Consider the following 19,704-nt stretch of genomic DNA (forward strand, 5'->3'; position numbering starts at 1 on the left):
GATCCAGCAAGGATCATCTTTTATGTGAAATCAATAAGCAATGTCTATTTTTGCCAATACATCACCCTTCCACATGCAGAGCAGGAACTTCTGCCATTCTGAGCAGTAGAGCCTCGACCCCACCCCTGGGGAAGGGCAGAGGGCACATGGCTGCTCATCAACTTCCCGCCTGGCCCCTGGCCAGCCTTGCCTTGCCCACCAGCCTCGGGAAGAGCAAGGCACCCCCAGAGTTCAACCAGTCCAGGGCCCCAGGCCATTACGCTTCCCTATAGCCACGTCCCATCTGCCAACCGCCTCAAAGAGGCACTACCCAGAGAACAGAAATAAGGCGAGCTGAGGTTTTAGAAGGATCCACCCAAGGAAAATCAAGTCAGAGTCCTGCCCATCTTCTCACCTATTATGTGATTTAGGGCAGTGAGGGAAAAAGGAACAGTCTGAAATGCAATAACATTTTACAAACAATAAATTTATTTCCAAATCCTGAATTATAACCAAATTACAATTCCCTCTAGCTCCATTTTGCTGCTTTACACAGAATTTAAAAAACCATAGTCACGGCCACGTCATTTATACACCAAGCATCCTGGGAATGGTTTATTTGGATACGATGGGTCCGGCCCCCTCTCACGGCCCTGGCTGCTCTCTGCTGCTCCGCACTGAGAACTCCTGCACTGAGGAACTCCTCCTCCCCATGGCAGAGCTGGCCCCTGCTGCAGCCTCCCCCAGGGGCCAGGACGTATACAGATGAAAGCGCGCAGATGAAGGGGTTCGCTGGCGGGCCCAGGTGCTCTAGCCGTGGGGCTCAGGACCCCATACACGGCTGCATCCTCTGCAGACAAAGCCTCAGCTCAGAGCCCAAAGCGGGCTGGTGTGCGGCGAGGGGTCATGGGTTCGCCTTGTTCCTTCCGGCCTGGAGTGTAGATCTTTGTAGACCTGGAGATACAGAAGGAGGGACGAGGAATCACGCTGCTGCTCACTCCAACCAGGATGCCCAGGCAGACGAAGAGTCCAAGGCCTTGCTGTTTCTAAGTGGTGTGTAAGCAGGCTTTGGGACTGAAAGGTCTTCTCCTCCAGCACATTTCCACCCCCGCTGCCTTTCTCACGTGTAATGGGGAACAGAATAAAATAATCACCTCATTCTGATATCCACCAAGGACTGTTGGGAGGTAGCTCTTTAAATAATTCCTTTCATACCTCCTGGGTGAGCTGTGGAAGCAGCCTTCCAGTCACCTCACCAGGCTGCCACTCCATCGGCCTAATAAAGAATCTAACTGGCCTTTGTCCCCAGGTGCTGGCAAGCGAGAATTCTACCAATGAACCACCCATGCATCTGTCCCCGGGTCCTGGGAGGTCATCTCTAAACCCGTGGGATTGAATGTCTCTGTTACTCCCGGTGGGCCCTCAGACCACATCTAATAATTTCTCCTAACGAGATGATTCAGGATGATTCAGGGCTGTAATGTGACCTTATGGTATCAGCCCAGCCTCCGTGGAAAGGAGGCGGCTGGGGAGTGAGTCAACCACATGGATGTTTACTCAACCATTCACGCCCATGAATGAAACCCCAATAAAACGCTGGACACTGAAGCTCTGGACATGGCAGCTTCCCTGGCCAGCAGTGCTTCTGTGCATACTATCACACCGCAGCATGCCAGAAGGGTTGTGGGGCCCTGAGGACAGTGGAAGCTTCGCCTGCGGGACCGTCACAGACCTGATTCTCTGCGCCCCTCCACTGGGCTGGTTCTGATTTGTATCCTTTGGCTATAATAAAACTGTAATCATAAACACAGTACCTTCCTGAATTCTATGAGTTATTTTAGAAAATTATCGAACGTGGGGGAGTCCTCGGGGACCCCCAAATTTGTAGCAAATTGGTCAGAAGTAAGAGTGACCTTTGGCAACCCCCCAACTTGCAGCTGGGGTCTGAAGTGAAGGCAGTCTTGCAGAAAACTGTGCCCTTCACCAGTGAAGTCTGAGCCAACTCCGGGCCAGCAGAGACACAGAAACCAAGGCTCCCAGGCTCCCAGGCTCCCCTCCCATCCCCACCATGATTTCCAAGTCCTCACTTGTCAGTGAAGCTGGAACTTCTCCAGCCAACCACAGGCCATAGAACAACACGACAGGGACCAGGAGTTGCAGACATATCACCACTGGAGACAGTGTGTCTGGAACTCCTCCCATGCCCCCATGCGGGACCGGTCAACTTCTGTCACCATTCAGCCCTACACTCAACTTGTCTTAGATCGCAACCCTGCGTCGGGACCTGCTCGGTCTCTCAGGCCGGTCCCCAGAGCCTCCCACAGACGGGCTCCATCCCAGCCTGGGTTCCGAGGCCGAAGCTCACCGGACACTGCCCAGGGGGCTGCGCTTCTCCTGCTCTTGCCGCCGGGCTCGCAGCTGCTCCTCAGCGAGGGCCATCTCCTCCTCCATGGCAGAGGCCTCCTCTTTGGCCCGTCGGCGGTTCTCCTAGAAAAGTGAGAGATGGACCGGGGACCGGCAGGTGAAGAGGCCTCATCCACACTCTGCCACAAGCCAGGTGCTGTGTCCTCTGGGTCAGCTTCCAGAGCTGGGGCCATATGGCTCTGTGCCCCAACACTAAGGCCACCTTGTCTTTTGAGGCTGAAGCCTATTCTCCTCACTGAGTCAAGCCAGACGCTGCACAATTCAGTCCGAACCCTGTCATGCCTCAGCACTCCACTCAATTCAGTAAGTACTTTCACACTCTTACCAAGTGCACAGTGATGCCAGGAGGTACAGAAACTAGGGAGACATGACCCCCTGACTGGGAAAAATACGCACAAGGAAGATGTGCGCCAGCCCAATGCAGACAGTACTGACAAGAGGAGAAGCAGGAGCCCTGCCACCTTCTGTAGCCCTGAATCCTAGCTCTAGGCAGTCGTTGTCCATGGACAGTAAGACAACGGGGAGATGGAGCAGCAGCTAGGGAACTTCTGCTGGTGGGATCGGGGAGAACCACTGATCAAGCTTAGCATCCTCAAAAGTGGGACCACCAGACCTGACGTGCTTCCTGACAAGATCTAGGACGTTCATAACACCACATGTATTTACGCAACTTTGCCCAAACCAGCTAAACCTGAATTCTATCATGCCTTGAGATTAATTTCTGGTTTATAAAATTACCATGGAATAGAGGCACAAGTTAAACACCCTCATGAAAAAGCAACTAACCAAGTACAGAACATGGGACACTCTATAAGTGACCTGGTTTCTCCAATAAATCAATGCCATTATAAAGAATGGGGGCAGAGCATGCTCTAGAATAAAAGACTTAACACATGTAACAACTAATTGTCATGTTCAGATCCTAATCCACGCAGATCAATCATAAAAAGTTATCTTTGGGATAAAAGGAGAAATATGAATAGAAACTGGAAACTTAAATAACATTAAGGATTAATTCTGTTAAACGATAATGGCACAAAAGTTACATTTTAAAAACAAAGTGACATTTTAAAAACAAGTAAGTTTTAAACAAGATGTTTACTCAAGTTTATGTTGGTGACATAATGTGTCTGAAATGCACTTTAAAATTTTTCCAGGAAAAAAAATGAGTGTGTGGAGGATGGTAGGAATAAGCCCAACAAGACTGACCAATGTCAATCATTATGGCAAGCAGGTGATGAATTCATGATGGCTCCCTATACTGTTTTTTATGCTTTTATGAATATTTGGACTTTCTAATATTAACTTTTTTGGTTTTTTTAAAGGCCTGGGTGGCCCAGTTGGTTAAGTATCGAACTCTCGATTTCCGCTCAGGTCATGGTCTCATTGTCATGGAATCGAGTCCAGCATTGGGCTCCGAGCTCAAGGAGGAGTCCGCCTGAGATTCTCTCCCTGTCCCACTCCCTCAGAATAAGTAAATAAAATCATAAAAAGGAAAAAAAAAAGAAAAAGAAAAAAAGCTCAGCCAAGCAAGCAACTGGAGCAGATGGGGCAAATCTAACAGACCAATCTGGCTTGATCCCAGCTTATGTGTTTGAGAGAGACGTAAGGAAGGCAGGAGTCAGATGATGACATGTCTTCAATACCAGCCTAAGCAAAAAATGGGTCTCACCCATGGAGGCAAACAAAACCTTCATGGAACCTGCAGGGCCCTTACCTGCCGAGACTTTCCCGCCTGTTTCACGCTGTAGAACATGGGGCCCAGCTCCGCCAGCCACTCTCCATCCACGGCAGTCACACACTGCATGTACTCCTGGAGGCGGAAGGATCACAGAGTGGTCATCACAGAAGGGCCAATGCTTTGGGCTGGGCTTTCCACAGAAGTTCCACAATGAGGGCCTGTGTGGGAAGGGACTATCCCCAGCTCTCTGAGGCTGAAAAAGGCGGACATAAGCCCTCGACACCAGAATTTTAATCCTCTCTCCCATGGAAATGTCTCCATGCTTAAAAACATGCCCCCCAGTATCCAAGAGAAAAGGCCTCGACCCTCAGAAAGCCCTTCCCATGACACCAAGGGGGCTGCTTAACCCAGGCGGGAAGCAGGAAACATGCCACTGGCGCAGCTGAGGCCACTGTCATCTAAAGATTAATTCTACATAAGCCTCCCCGAAACCCAACTGAAAACCAGTCTCTCAACTCCCCTCAAAGCAGCACATGTGGCCTCAAGTCTCCCAAGCTCAAAGCACATACCGGAAGGCAAGGAAGGGTTACAGAGGCCTGGCCCAGCCAGGTGAGCCTACGTCACGCAAACTGTGTCAGAAAAGACTCACCTTGGTGGTCATGACCAGCTCGTGATACACTATATAGTCTGGGGTATAGCCCATTCCAAAGAGTGAGCTGGTGGGGTGCAGGTGGCAGGGCATCCCCGTCCGGATATTCACATACTCCCCAATTCCCTAGGGAAGAGACGTAACAGGTGACCAACCACAGCAAGAAATCACACCTCATGTGGGCAGCCACTGCATCCCTTGTCTTGACACAGGCCTTCGTGGGGAAAGCCCAGATCTGCAGGACTGGACAATGAGAAAAAACTTTGCTCTGGAACAATTACCAGGCCAGAAAGGGGCCACAACCAGGCTTCCCCGGCTCACCTTGAGCTTAGCCGCCTGGTGGAAATAGGCTGCACAGATACACTTCCTGACGATGTCCCAGTCAGTGCCACACGAGGCCAGGCTCATCCGCTGCTGCACCATGATGTCCTTGAGCTGAGCCCGTACCTCCCGGACCTAGGGCAGGACACGGAGCAGAGAAGGAGCGAGCCCTCCCCTCTTGCTCCCTACCACCCCTCACCCCAACATCCCGCTCATCTGGGCTACTGCCCCTACCTTCCGCATGGCCTTGGCATGGATAAAATGATCGTTACACCAGATGGTGGAGTAATTATTATTCTTCCACTGCAGGTAGACATTCAGGTAGGTCAAATGGTCACTCTCGGGGACAGCAAACTTCTCCCGGATCTGATCACTCTCCTCCTCTCGGCCCTAGAAAGGAAAAAGGACCGTTCCTCTGAGCACAGGCAGTCCAGGCCCTCTGAGAAGACCCTGCAGCTGCCGGCACACACAACTTCAAACACGTCGATGTGTGACCCTGACAACACGGAAAATAACGTAGCTCATAACAAAATATTTACTCTAAAACACGAGGGCTGAGACACAACTACACTGGAAGATAAAAAACGCTCTTGCCAATTCCCAAATCACTCTCTGAGAACCCCTCATGTAGCCCAGGCTTTCCCTCACCCCAAAGTGCTTACCAGAAAACAGCAAGATTATTTTTGAAAGTTCTGACTCCTGTCCCGCTATCCCATGTTAATAATAACAGAGGAAACCAGTTCCCTCTAGTCCTTCCTCAAGCCCCATGACTTGTGCTGCGGCCGCTGGGGTAGAAGCACGGGACACCACGTCCCCACCTTGGGCCTGTAGAAGATGGCCGGCACGGAGAGCATGGACACAATGAGCAGGATCTCCGAGCTACAGCCCATGTCACAGGACACAATCAGCATCTTGGACAGCGCCGGGTCCAGGGGAAACTCCACCATCAGCCGACCCGTCGAGGTCAGACCACCTGGGAGAGGGGCAAATCCGGACATTGAGGAGACGCAGTGAGGTCAAGAGAGAACCCCATCTCTCCCCCAGCCGCCGGGGCCCACGCACCAGTGTTGTCCAGGGCCCCGAGGATCCAGAGCTGATACATGGAGTTGAGCATGTTGTCCTCAGGCGGCGGGTCCATGAAGTGGAACTGCAGCAGGTCCTGCACGCCGAGGGACTTGAGCAGCAGCACTACGTTGGCCAGGTTGGTCCTCTGGATCTCAGGCACCGTGGTGGTCAGGAGCTCGTTCTTGTAGGCGCTCTGGGTGTAGAGCCTGCCAGGGAGAACACCAGGCCCTGCTGAGTCTCCAACAGGCCCAACGCCTACACGGGCATCCCCCTGGGGGGTGAGCTGTGCTGCTCAACTCTCCCCAGTGCCTGCGCCCCAGAAAGGCTGGAAGAGCTGAAAGCCACGGGGTTGGAGGCCAACCTCCCCTTTCATCCCGCATTTCCACCCGTTCTAAATTCAGTCCCGCCAGTTCACGCTTCTGCTGGAGTCTCCTACACGTGTGTTTTATTTCTGGAACCAATGAGCCTACGCATGTGCTTTAGGTCTGGAACCAATGAGCCTGGGACTAGAATCATGGCTTGCTTTTGTTTTCTTTACAGTTTTCCGTACTTTCTGGATTTCTATAGTGAGTATTTCTAAAAATTAGAAGCAATGAAAACGAAAACTGCAGAACCCCATAAATCTATTCAATCTACCCTTGAAGGGAAGTGCCCTGGGCTCCAATGCCACTCCAGGCTGCCTAAAACCCAAAGCCGCTCACACCTCACAGGTGCCTGGGAAGGCTGCTGCTTCCGCTCGGCAGGGGATGATGAGAAGACCAACAGGTGGCAGTCCTGCCACCAGTGCCCAGCCTCAGGGATCCTGGGGCCGGCATCCCTGTGCGGGATCACAGTCCAGCACCCACTGCCCCAGCTCCACACTCCGCAATCCCGGTACTGCCCCAGAAAGCAGGCTAGCACAGGGCTCCTACCTGAAACACTGACCTGGGCCCGTCCGGCCAGCACGCCCCGACCTCTGGTTGGCATTGGCCTGGCTGATGGGGTAGATCTGTAGAGCATCCATGCCAATCCTGGGGTTGAAGACCTTGGGAGGAGAGACAGTAAAGGGCTGATAAAGGAGAGAGCAAGGGCAAAGGAGAGGCAGCTCTCAAACAAAGACAGCCCAGGCTGCTACACATCACAGAGCATGGTGTTCTAGCAAGCCAGCGGCCATCCTTTTGAAGCCAGGAAACTTAAGAAATCTCTCCCACAAATATCAGCTCTGTAATCTCTACTGAGTTACTAAATCATCTACTTCGTGGTGTTATCACTAGGATTAAATTGGTCAAGTGCATGGCAAAATCAGCAATCCAATGTTAGCCTCTGAAATAGTACCAGCACTTCTGAGTCCATCCTGCCTCTATGGGCTGAGGACCCAGGGCCTGCCCTCCTCCAACTGAGTTACTGTGACGTTCCAGGGCCCCAGGGCCCATGTCTTTCCTTACCTTTAATTTGCAATAACCAGAGTCAATAACAAACATGATGCCATCGACAGTCAGCGACGTCTCAGCAATGTTGGTGGCAACGATACACTTCCGAACTCCATCTGGAGCCTAGAGCCGGGCAGGATGTACAGGAGCGCAGGCTGTAGGCCCACAGGTAGGAAAGACTCTACAGGGGAAAGAACACCCCCACCCCTGCCAGAAAAGTAACAGCCTCTCTCTCTCGGCCTCCCTGGGGGAGAATCCAGGGAGACCCAAAAGTGAGGACCCAGGACAGACATTCTTGCTACTGCACCTTCTGGAAGATTTTAGCCTGGAGGTCAGACGGTAGCTGAGAGTAGATGGGCAGCACAGCCAAGGCAGGTGCATTTTCCAGTTCCTCCAGATGTTCCACAATCTGGTCTGAGGTTACCTGATGGCAGAGAGAGGAGCCATGAGACCCCAGAGCGCCTCACAGGCACGACACTACCCGTTCATCAGAGTCATGACCAAGGCACACACCTCAATGTCCTCTTGGCCAGGCATGAAGATAAGGATGTCCCCAGGAGCCCCTGACAGGTGCACCTGTAAGGACTGCTTCACTGCGGCCTCCACGTAGTCCTCCTGCGGGGTCTGCAACACCAGCCAGGGACACAGTCAGAGGGCAGTTATCAAGGGAAATGCAGGCTGGCACCCCTCTGGGAACCGGTGGCCAGTCACTGGTGTGGGGCTAGAGAGTGGGGTATGTTCAGGGCTACAGATGGGGCTGGCTTCTCATCAGAGATCAGGACTGGTTCAAAAAGGAAACCTCAGTACCTTGCTGAAGAGAATGTCAACAGGGAAAGTCCGGCCAGGGATGTGGAAGATGGGAACATTCCCAAAAAAGGCAGCAAATTTCTCTGCATCCATAGTGGCTGACGTGACGATGAGCTTCAGGTCTGAGCGCCGAGCCACCACCTAAGAGAAAAGGTCAGTGTGAGGCTTCCCCAGAGATTCGAAACCCTCGGCGCCCAACATTACCCCCAAATGAAACAGAGGCCGAAGCTAACGGACTGGCACATTAGACTCTTAAGAATCCTGAAGCCTGAAGCCAGGAAGCCAGAGCCAAGAGAACCACGAGTACTCAGCTGAGCAAGAGCAGAGTGAACTACAACACCATGTCTGAGCCGGGCAACCTGGAGGCCTCGGGGGACACTCTGGCCTGTCAGAGACCCCTCTCAGCCTCCCAGGCGAGAGCCCAGGCCCACCTCCAGCACCAACAGCACGCTACTCAAAGCCTCAAGGGCACAGACGGAGTGTACCCCAAAGCCCTCACCTCCCGGAGCAGCCCAAAGAGCACGTCAGTGTTGAGGGAGCGCTCGTGGGCCTCGTCCATGATGATGGCACTGTAGTGATCCAGGTCCGCTTCCCGGAGCGACTCCCGCAGCAGGATCCCGTCTGTCATGTATTTGATCAAGGTGTTTTCTGACGTGCAGTCTTCGAAGCGGATCGCGTAACCCACCTGAAGGTCAGAGAGAAAGGGCTCAGAGGCCCTGGGCCCCAGGTCACGGCTGTCACAGCCTGTGCTGGGTCCAGGCCTTAGCAGATCAGCTCAGCCAGATGGGAGCCACACGGCTCAGCCCTCACGCCCACTCACCTCCTCACCAAGGTTGCCCCCCATTTCTTCACTGACTCTCTTGGCCACAGACATGGCAGCCACACGGCGAGGCTGGGTGCACCCAATCATCCCGTAGTCCGTGTAACCGTCTTCATGCAAGTACTGCGTCAGCTGAGTGGTCTTACCGCTCCCTGTTTCTCCAACCACGATCACGATGCTGTTATCTCTACAAGGGAGAGAAGATGACGGGCAAGGCGTGCTGAGTGGAAGGCCACCAGGGAGCCTCTGAGAAGACGGGGCCACCTCCTATGCCCACATCACTATCCAAGGAGCACACCCGCTTGGAAAGGTGGATTTCCCTGGGATAACAGCCCAGAACCGAGAGACCTCCTAAAACGTCTAGAAGACTGTGGGGGTTAAATAAGTGAACTGTAACAAAGCAACGCTGTCTTTCCTGCTTTGGCCAAAAAAGCCAAGAGCACCCGTACCAGGTAAGAAAAAATTCTTTGTGTTCTCCATCAGATGCAACGCCCCAAAGCAGAAGAGCTACTGAGTAAATTCAAGGGACAAAGGGGAACCCGACTCAACCGTGGCTGTCCCGGGCCCGGGAAGGAATCACCTGATGATAGTCAGAAGTTCCTGCTGCACAGCGAAGATGGGCAGATACTGTCGCTGCTCCAGAATGGACTTCTTCTTGGCAAACTCGCTGCTGGCTTCGCTCTTTTTCTTCATGTGGTCTGCAAACTTCTGCTCCGTCCTGAGAACACAAAGGAGCCCCATCACCCTGCACAATCTCCCACGCTATTCTTCCTGAGCGGGCTCCTGCCCTTCTTCCGGCACCCGGAACGAGAACTACCTCACCGAGACACAAGAAGGCTCTGAGAGCCCCGCGCAGCCAGGCAACCTGAAACGCTGCTCCTGTCCTCTGCCTCGGGGACTGGCACTGCTGCCGGAGAAGCCACAACATACACGACACCCTCAGGCTCAGTAGGACCTGCAGGATCTCAGATGAGCAAACGGGCCAAATCTCCGCCCTAAAGAGCTTGCCCCGCAGCTCGGGATCTCACGCGAACACTAGGGGCGGTTTTGGCACCACGTGCGAAGGGCTGAAAGGAGACGGCGAGGCCACCGCGCCCGGCCCCGGCTCAGACCCCGTCTCTCTCCTCGGGGCGGGACAGCACAGTCTGAGCGGCTTCATTTTCAAAGAATTGTGAGAACGAACACACCCACTGCGTCCTGACCAACAGCTTTCATTGAAAGCACGCAAGTATGTGACACATGCACCCAGGCCTAGACTCAAAAGTACTACGTGAGTCTCCCCAGACTGCAAGGCAAAGAGAGAGCGGTTCAGTGTCGCCGAAGTCCGTGCCTCTGCCACTCGCCCTCCCCCAAGAGACTGGACCCCTGGCCGGCCCACCCATGGGTATTCCTAACTTGACCATCACTCCTGGTCAGCTAACAGTCAACGCCTATGGGACTACATCAACTACAGGCTAACAAGAGCCGATCGGCTGTACCGACTTCTCACTTGGGTCATTTCTCACAGGGGTACAGAGGACTATTCACTCGGATGCCGCTTCGGCAAGACCTTAGGATGTTCAGAGAATGAGACTCACCAGGGACATTTGAGTCCAGTCACCTACCCAAGGTGGGAACCCCAATAAGCAGCTCTTTACCATCTGTCTAAAAACCTCTATGAACGGGGATGTCTCTCTCTGACAAGACAATCCTTTCAGTGTTCAAACCACTATTAAAAGTAATTCCTCCTTCCATTAAACTGAAATCGAAGGGGGCAAACCCCACTGTCCCTACTGAACATCTGAAACACACTGAAGCAGAGTAACTAAGATACTAGGCTCCAAGTCCCGCTGTCCAGGGATCATCATCAAACCACCATTTATCAACCGGGTGACCTCAAACCAGTTAACCTCCCTGGACGTCATCTGGTGCACACAGGACACGGGAAGGACAGCACCTACCCTATGGGACTGGCATGAGACCCATGTGAGGTGTCCAAGGCCAGCAGGCGGGGGTGGCGCCTACAGCAGTGGCAGTAGAGGCCAGAGGAAGACTATCTAGGAAAACCCACAGATGGTAGAAGAGAAAGCCCAGGAGGAAGGGACCAGAAGGGACCAGAAGACCCGAAGTGACATGATTTTCCTATTCACAAAACACAATTCTATCCATTCCCCAGCAAGTGTCCTCGTTAGAGACAGCCCGCTGCTGACCAGGATGCCTACCTATAGTCCACTTTACCGTCTTCTGTCAGAGCTTTATCTGGCTCTTCCTCTTTTTTGACACCCATGATGTCTCCTAGCTTGGTTCCAGCCAGCTCCCAGTGTTTGTGTTGAGCCTGAAAACAATACCAAACATCATGTAACACGATTTCGATCAATGGAAAATTAATCCCACTTGACAAGAAGCTGCACCCAGCAGGTGGTGAGTCCCCACAAGGCGGCAGTGGTACTGAGCCTGCTTCCCCATTTCAAGCTCCCTGAGCATCAGGCCCTGCGGTTGTCTTCACTAAGGCCGTGGCAGAAGAACACAGTGCCCTCCTCCAACGGCTTGCTCTTGCTCTGGGAGGGTCATCAAACTTCCAACAAGAACCCTACCTAGGAGATCTAATACGATTTTTCTAAAAAAGAAAAAAGACCAAAAGAAAACCAAAAAACCCACTCTCACAAGAGACAGCCCAACCCCCAATGACAAGAAACCAACCTTTTTCCGTTCCTTCTGTTCCCTGTGCTTCCGCACTGTTTGACTGCCTTTTCGAGCAATAATGGCCAAGTCAGAAGTGGCATCCTTGACTGGAATCACGGGCTCTGGCTGCAAAAGGTTGAGGAAAAAGAGAAATTCCCCACTAATGGTTAACTCAACAGGAAGGTCCACTGCACAGCAGCCCCAGGAAACGGAACAGACTGCTACCCCATCAGGCAAGGGGCCTTGTTCCTCCTCTCTCCTTTTTCCACTTCAGTTCTACCTGAGCTGGCTTCTCTCGGGCCCCAGGAGCCTCACCTGCTTGGTGAAGACGATGCGCCCATCAAGAAAGGGAGGAACCAGGTTGTGCACCATCAAGTGCACTTTGGCCGCACTGTCCTCCTCGAAGTCCTCGTCCACCTCCAGCCGATGGACCACCCCGCTGGTGAGCATGCGGTTGGTCTCCCAGCGCTCGTTATCCTGTGATGACACAACAGGAGGCCAGGCTCAGACTGCAACCAAAAGGCATCCTGAAAGGTCACCGGCAAGTCCACTCGTCAAGTCCTGACAGACGGGCCAGGGGATGCCACGGAGCTGTCCCGGGCCTCTGTACCCTGCAGCTCCTTAGAAAGCAGAGTTGCTGAGCCCAAATCACCAGCAGTATTTTTTCTAAGCAGCAGCCCTTTATATCTAAGTCAGAACCTCTATTCAGACAGACGCATGGCGAGTGTCCCCAGCCCCAGTCAGAGACACCAAGAACACAGAGCCAGAAGCCACCCTATCAGTTCCCATCCACGGCAGCCCTCGAGGAAGGACTGCAGAAGAAGGAAGTTATCTGAAGCCCACCCCTCCTCTGCCTCCAGAGGTACAGCGGCACCGGGTACATCAGTGACTGGGAGGCGAGCTGTGCCACCACGGCGTGGCCCCCGCTCCAGCTGAGTCGGCTCCGACTACCGCGGGCTGCCCACCTCGTTGATCTGCCTCCGCTGAGCCGAAATGCGCTTCTGCTTCTGTTTATGCAGGTGCTGCTCCCGCCTTCTCACGTAATCCTCAGAGGAGTAGGCCAGGGGGTTGTGGAACTCGTCGTACCCCTCATCCATCATGTACCAATCCCGGTCCGCTTGCTGCAACACAGGGGAAAAGGCAACGAGAACAAGGGACAGACGGAGTGTACGTGAATGACAAGGCCAGAGAAGAGATGTCTGGGAAAAAGTCACTGGGGGGATGACGGGGCCAGGCAAGGGCCGCCCTACTAGGAGATGAGCCACCTGGAGGAGAACATCGGGCGCGGACTCATGACGGCACTTCCTACATTTACCACACGGTGGCACCAGCACTCAACTAAAAACTCCGGTCGACCCTACGTCTGGTGAAGGAGCTGGTGCAGGAGCCTGTGCCTCCGTGAACCGATTCCAGGGCCTCAGGACTGAATAGGGCTCAGCTCCCGAGCCTGCCCCGTGTTAAGCTCCCTCACCAAAGTCCAGTTCCACGGGACTTCACTCACGGCCCACTCCCCACGGAGGGCCACTAGCCCTCGTTCAGTCCGTCAAAGATGTCGTTTTTTTCTTTTCTTTTTTTTTTTTTTAAGATTTTATTTGACAGAGAGAGATCACAAGCAGGCAGAGAGGCAGGCAGAGAGAGAGAAAGGAGGAAGCAGGCTCCCTGCCGAGCAAAGAGCACGATGCAGGACTCGATCCCAGGACCCTGAGACCATGACCTGAGCTGAAGGCAGAGGCTTAACCCACTGAGCCACCCAGGAGCCCCAAAGATGTCAAGTTGTTACCCTCTGGTCATCCTCCCACTGCTGCCGTTCCTCTTCTGTGTCGAACGAAATTCCCTCTTCACCATCCTCGCGTCTTCCTGAAGGAGAACACGTAGCAGGTCAGTCCCAGTGACCCCAGTTTATCCCCAGGGGATGCCAGCAGCCCTGCAGAGCCACACTGCTCCCGAGTCCAGCTGTGCTCGACCTCACTGGGACGAGTCATCCTGCTTTCCTGCCTCCTCCCTCCCTGCCTTACCTCGGCCCCTGGACAGACGGGGCGTGGAGCCCAGGTGTCTTCTGTCATCGGCCCACTCATTGTATTTGTAGGATGGGGTTGGCAGAGGTGTGTCGTCTGAATACCTGCTCCGCACAGACCTGGGCAGCAGTAGAAGCAGCAGCACTGAGCAGTCACTAGGCTGCGACGTGTTCCCCAGTGGCCATCTGCTTTCCCAGCCCAGACCCCTTTGCCCTCCTCACGTCCACCCTCTGCCACCCACCCAGAGAAACCGGGCTGCTCTGCCCAGAACATCACCTATCCCGATCACGACTGGACTGTCGATGGCTCCGCTCAGAATCCCGGTAAGAAGGCGTTGGAGACGGGGATTCCCACTGCGAGCGCCTTGAGAAGCCATAGCCACTGTCCTCTTCCTCCCAGGCGGACCTTGAAGGAGTAGCTGCATCTGAGGCCGCAAAGAACACAACCACAGGAAACATCTAACTCGGGCTCTAGAGCTGTCAGCCAAAAGTCAATCCCCCAAATTTCTCTCTTCCGCTATGCATAAACTTTATATCTATTTGTGACAGGTAAGATGGTTTGGACAGTTTTTAAAGATACCTGGATTTTGGGGTGCCTGGGTGCCTCAGTGGGTTAGAGCCTCTGCCTTCAGCTCGGGTCATGGTCCCAGAGTCCTGGGATCGAGCCCCATATCGGGCTCTCTGCTCAGCGTGAGCCTGCTTCCCCCACCTCCTCTCTCTGCCTGCCTCTCTGCCTACTTGTGATTTCTGTCTGTCAAATAAATAAATAAATCTTTAAAAAAATATTTAAAAAAAAAAAAGATACCTGGATTTTAATGATCCAGTTTTCATGGGTTTATAATATTTTTCTTTTTTTTAAAGTATGTTTATTTGAAAGAACAGCCAATTTCTCTCAGCAAACATACTCCTTGTGGATATAAATAATTATTTTTAATAAATCCTCTTCTCCAGCTCTCTATTCTTTCCTGCCATTTGGCGAACTGGCCATTCAGCCAACTGGCCTATCAGCTTAAAGGACCAGATCCGACTCGCCAGGTCCAAGGCGTCCCCGCCTGATTCAGAACCAAGTATTCCTAGAGGTTCATAGTGAAATCAGCAATTCTGACTCTGCCCACAGAAAATCAACTGAGGACAGGAGTCACTCGCCCTGCCTTTTATACACTCGACCCCTCACAAGTCACAAGCGATGGTTCAGTCTACCTTTAGGTCGGTGTCTCGGGCTCTCCGGTTCATTTCTTCTGCTGCGCTCTGACCCTCCATCTCGCTCGGATCTGCTGCTGTGTCTGCTTCTATCCCGCTCATCTGCCAAGAGTCACACACAGAGCTTAGGACATACGTGTCCCATCCTAATTTCCACCCGTCTTCACCCTAGAGAAAGGACAGGCCTTCCCACTCACTCACAGGTGCAACCTGCACTGTTCTAATGCGATCCATGGGCTCCTGAAACTCACATATCCCCATTCTCTCAAGGGGAAAAAATAGTTACTGGCTAGAAAGTTTCAAACTCACAGTAACAGTTATTTTCCTGCAAGAATTCAAAAAACAATAGTTACAAGTCTACAGTGAATAGCTGTTTAATAGTTACAAGTGTATAAGCTATAAAACTTAAAACAACACTAAGCAAAGCCAGCACTGGATTTTATGTCTAGCTTTGCTCCACAGCACTGTCCTTTCTCTGTCACCAGCACTGTAGTAAATTCTGGCTTTTTGTACATATGACCTGTTATCACCTATATCACCAACTATAATAAAACGAGGAGCACACACTCAAGCAAAGCAGCTTTGTTGCAAGTATCAGTTCTTAAGCTGCCTGCTATTCCTAACCCTGACACAATCAAAACCAATAGGGCTCCCTAATTATTGGGCATTAGAAAAACTCCTGCAACAGGAAAGAGGCTGACATGTTACTTCAAATGTTTAACCGGGCTGCTCTGGCCAGAGTATCACCTATCCCAATCACGACTGGACTACCGATGGCTCTGCTCAGAACTATGTGAATGATGCCGACCGTTACCTCTGTCTCTCTTGCGGTCACAGTCTCGATCCCGTGATCTGTCTCTCTTCCGATCCTTTTCTTCTCTGGATGAGGCGTAGACACCATGCTCCCGCCGCTCCCGCTCTCTCTGCCGACTGCGTTCCCAAAACTCCTCGCTCACACCACCAGGGTGGGATGGAGTCTCCACCCGAGCAGACCGATAATGTCTGAAACAGGGAGGAAACATGTTTCCCGAGGAAACATGAGAGAAAAACCTTGCCCCCAGACCTCTGGCTGGCTGACCTGTCCTTTTCCACTTTATCTCCCTGCAGGCTTACTATGGCAACCACCCAGAGCACTTCTAACCTCCATCCTCTCTTTAGTTGCCTTTGAATGTTCCCCACAAATCTGAAGAAAACACCAATTCCTATGTACCTTCAATATTACAGAATCATAATAAAATCATGAAGATCTACACATCCAATTAGAAAACAGACATAAACATGAGATGCTATTTCCTGGCCTGCATTCTCGTTCCCTTTGGGTCAACCCAACCCACAGCTTTTACCTGTCTTTCCGGCTGTGTCGGCCAGCTTGGTCACTGCCCTCCTCCTCAGCATCCCGCTGGTCATCCTTGCTCTCCTCCCAGTCCTTGTAGGAAGAGATTCTGGACTTCTTCTTGTCCTCCCCATCATCCTTCTCCTCGCGCTCCCTTCGTTTCAGGGAAGCTAACAAGTCCAGTCCCAGCAATGAAGGGCGGGGGGCGGGGGCCTTGAAAACATGCTGCTCACTGGCTGCACTTTTGGTCTTGCAAATAAGACCGCCAACCTGAGAGTCCATATCAGTGCCTTCCAATCGATGAATCGAGGCATCCTCGCTGGTATCCTCCATGACAGGCCCTGGGATGTCTGTGGAAGGAAGACAACCCATTTTGTACTGGATGTAAGAGAAGGTTCAACTCTGCTATAAGCCAGGATAACTGAAGTTAGAAGTATATTCAGGGGATTAACCTCCCCATCATGACCAGGCTTTGTTTAGCTACCTCTTGCCAAGACCTTTCCATTAAGTCACCAACAATCTCAAAAGATCCTCTGACTCCCACCCCAACACACATCAGAAACACACACACACACTCGCACACCCACCAAACACCAGGATCCAAGGGAATATCATCCGGGCAAGAACAGACCTTACTAAGCGACACTTGCCAGAACATAATAGCATCTAGAAAGAGACTATAGGGGAAACACCACTAGATTTTAAGTCAGAATCCTCAGAATGCAAGATGTTTACATTTTCTACTTGTATGATTGTAAGCAGATAACTTAGTATTTGGTTAGGCATAATTTCTATATCTGTAAAACAGAAATACTTTTTGCTTTATCTAATCCATGGAGTTACTGTGAGAATTAAATGCTAGAGTGTATATGAAAGCTCTCTGTAAACATACAGCGTTACATAAATGTATTCTATTATTTTACTTAGTGTGCTCCTATATACCAGCTGGGGCTCAAAATTTTCTACCTGAGTTGTTCTACCTCTCCCTCCCTTTAAACTACAGATACAGTAGAGTAGGCACATTGGTGTATAAGGCTGCCATCCGTGTGATCCATACACTAATGGCTTTTTTGGCACCAGTTGTGTTGCATAGAAAACAATTACCTCACAGCAGTTGAAATCTGTTTAATAACAACCCACCTTCTCCAAAAATATTGATGAGAGAAACAGGGTTATGAAATGGTGTTCATGAAAAGTATTAAGGTGACTGTAAGATTTTCTGGCACTCAACTTGTAACAAATTCCTCTTTACCCTCCATGACACACCATCCATTTATAAACATACACTGATTCCTGCGTGCTTGGGTAGCTCCCCTTTCAACAAGTCAGTGAAGCAAAGTAACTGTCACGGTGTAGGGTACCACCAGAATCCAGAATGTTTTGCCCAGCAATAATTAACATGCACGGCTCTATAGAGAAATAAAGCCAAACAGACTGAACACATAACATGAACATACACAGAAGAGTTGCATTTTGAAAAACGCCATCAGGCACAAGAGAAAAGGGAGAGCTGCATATTGGTGACATCTGTATGCATGAGAGCATATCTAAATAGGAAGGTAAACACATACATGTTTTGCTCAGCAGTAGTCTGAACTAGAAAATATACTCTTATAATGGGAAAAAAGGGAACCTCATCTGTCTTGCTGTTGCTGTCCCAGTGCCTAGCAAAATGTTTGCTGAATAAATGGATGAATGAATTTAAACAGAGTAATGGAGAACGAGAAACCAAATATTTCTAGAGACAGCAAAGGTACATACCAACAGCCCAGGACAAGGCGTCTGACAAGACTTAATTAGCTGCTGAAAACAAATAAGGAGTTAAGAGGCTGGATTCTGGCGAATGATTAATGACAGAGAAGCCACACAGGATCCAAAAAAAACAATTTCGGAAAAACTAGATTTACTCATTCAACAATTTTTTCACTGACTTCTTTCTGTGAGCCAGTTGCTGTTCTGGGCAACAGGAATAGAAGAGAACGAACAGACAAAAATCCTCGCCCTCCAGTCCAGGAGATCACCTAATAAAGATACCACGATGACAGAGAAAAGAAAGACACAGGATCCGTACTCGTGCTCGGACTCGGCCTCGGAGGGGGCTAATGCAGAAGCCTGAGGAAGGGTGCAGGGTGACCCCTGGACAGCATCCCTGCACCTCCAAGAGGCCGCGCCAGGTAGCAGGATCTGACCAGATCAAGGAGAAAGGACGGGGCCAGGGCTGACCGGCGCAGCATCCCTAAGGTGAGAAAGGCAAGTTGGGTGACAGGGACGAGACTTTGCAAACCCGGGCAGGAACCTGAGCGAAGGACCGATATCCGCCGCCAGGAGCTGCTGTTTTCCGTAGCAGTTATGGGCCAGGAGCAGGGAAGGGCAGGTCAGGAAGGAAGAAGGGAAACTCACCTCACCAAGCTCGACTCTCGGGACCTTCTGTCCCAGATTCTGGGGCGCCGGCACCACCACCCCGCACTCAGAAGGCCTTACAGATCCAGACACCAATCTTGAACGCGGCCATTATTGTCCCATAATACCTTGCGCGATCCCTTCTATCCGTCCAAAGATACCATCGAGTGCAGCCCGGAAAACGCGGGTTCTCTCCTCCCAGTGTGAGACAGAAAGCGACCGAGCACTCAAGGCTAGAGTGTCCTCCTCTGGGACTTTGATCAGAGACACCGCCGAATCTCGTTGCAACCAATCACAATTAGTCTGAGAGGCGAGAAGAGAAGGAGGGCGAGGGAAGGAGGTCGGTCATGTTTAGTAAGGGCGGAAGTGACTCTACAGCTTCCGGCCGAAGCCGGGCAAAGTGGGCGAGACTAGAATAACCACTTTCGCTTGTTGGACTTTTGGGAGGGACAGCAAGTTTACCTACTGCGCCTGTGCGTTTTCTTTTTCCGTTTCCGTTTTCTCGAGCGGTACGCGGAGAGTTGCTAAGCAGTGGCGGCTGGGTTGCTGTGGGTTAAACGCTGGCAGAGAAGGTGTCGCCGGCGTCCCAGTTTGTTTGGAGACGGGTGTGGACGGTCCTGAAGTGGAAGAGAGGGAGGTGACTTGTGCAAATAAAGTAAGTATCGTTTTCCGTAGCAGTTAGGGGCCAGGAGTAGCCTAGCCACAGGTTTCGTTAAATATATGTATAATTGTGTCGAATATTTTGGAAAAAGAAAGGCGCTCTCTCCGATGTAAAGAAAATCCACCTGTCTGTCCACTCGCAGGCATAACCACTGATGGTGTTTGGGGAAATTTATTTCCAATTGGTTTTCTAGGCAAATGTATGTATTTGTATTACAATTAGGTTTTGTACAGCAGTAGAATCACACTTCGTATACTGTTTTATAACTTCTTTTCGGTAT

General features: G+C 51.6%; 3 protein-coding genes across 8 annotated transcripts in view; 2 read left to right on the top strand and 1 right to left on the bottom strand.

Annotated features, from left to right (window-relative positions):
- PMFBP1 (polyamine modulated factor 1 binding protein 1) overlaps positions 1 to 1,914 on the top strand; it is a 164,103-nt gene extending 162,189 nt beyond the window's left edge. Inside the window, exon 25 of the mRNA XM_045076250.1 lies at positions 1,289 to 1,914. Within this exon, the coding sequence (XP_044932185.1) occupies positions 1,289 to 1,317 (29 nt within the window). The 3' untranslated portion in view covers positions 1,318 to 1,914. The remainder of the gene's footprint in view (positions 1 to 1,288) is intronic.
- Positions 446 to 19,351, bottom strand: DHX38 (DEAH-box helicase 38). Of its 2 annotated transcripts, XM_004744562.3 has the most exons (28): positions 19,226 to 19,351; positions 18,764 to 19,066; positions 16,374 to 16,713; positions 15,845 to 16,032; positions 15,031 to 15,132; positions 14,108 to 14,255; positions 13,832 to 13,950; positions 13,597 to 13,673; positions 12,782 to 12,937; positions 12,132 to 12,293; positions 11,835 to 11,942; positions 11,357 to 11,469; positions 9,736 to 9,873; positions 9,156 to 9,342; positions 8,835 to 9,020; positions 8,336 to 8,476; positions 8,042 to 8,152; positions 7,836 to 7,952; positions 7,544 to 7,651; positions 7,031 to 7,143; positions 6,117 to 6,325; positions 5,873 to 6,027; positions 5,289 to 5,444; positions 5,055 to 5,189; positions 4,734 to 4,859; positions 4,121 to 4,216; positions 2,345 to 2,466; positions 446 to 933 (listed from the first exon to the last, which is right to left on the bottom strand). In XM_004744562.3, the coding sequence occupies exons 3-28, from the start codon at positions 16,694 to 16,696 to the stop codon at positions 849 to 851; spliced, it is 3,681 nt and encodes a 1,226-aa protein (XP_004744619.1). In that variant the 5' UTR covers positions 16,697 to 16,713; positions 18,764 to 19,066; positions 19,226 to 19,351; the 3' UTR covers positions 446 to 848. The 2 variants fall into 2 exon arrangements, with proteins under 2 accessions (XP_004744619.1, XP_044932184.1); XM_045076249.1 differs by lacking the exons at positions 18,764 to 19,066; positions 19,226 to 19,351 and adding an exon at positions 18,435 to 18,704.
- Positions 19,281 to 19,704, top strand: part of TXNL4B (thioredoxin like 4B) — a 34,586-nt gene continuing 34,162 nt past the window's right edge. For 4 of the 5 annotated variants that reach the window (XM_045076253.1, XM_004744566.3, XM_004744567.3 and 1 more), the window contains exon 1: positions 19,281 to 19,418. The gene's annotated coding sequence lies outside the window, so the exon portion shown is untranslated. The remainder of the gene's footprint in view (positions 19,419 to 19,704) is intronic. The other variant, XM_045076254.1, reaches the window with a different exon arrangement.

Source organism: Mustela putorius, unplaced genomic scaffold, assembly GCF_011764305.1.
Source record: "Mustela putorius furo isolate JIRA1106 unplaced genomic scaffold, ASM1176430v1.1 tig00000174_pilon_pilon_pilon, whole genome shotgun sequence".
Taxonomy (NCBI): Eukaryota; Metazoa; Chordata; class Mammalia; order Carnivora; family Mustelidae; genus Mustela; species Mustela putorius.

What these genes read in the sequence shown, in the direction of transcription:
- DHX38 (XM_004744562.3), bottom strand. Translation starts at nt 16,696, where the DNA reads ATGGAGGATACCAGCGAGGATGCCTCGATTCATCGATTGGAAGGCACT. An exon ending in AGTGGGAGGATGACCAGAGG is followed by an intron (nt 12,938 to 13,596) that starts GTAACAACTTGA and finishes CCTGTGTTGCAG; the next exon opens with CAAGCGGACCGGGATTGGTA. An exon ending in ACCAGGCGGCTAAGCTCAAG is followed by an intron (nt 4,860 to 5,054) that starts GTGAGCCGGGGA and finishes TCTCTTCCCTAG; the next exon opens with GGAATTGGGGAGTATGTGAA.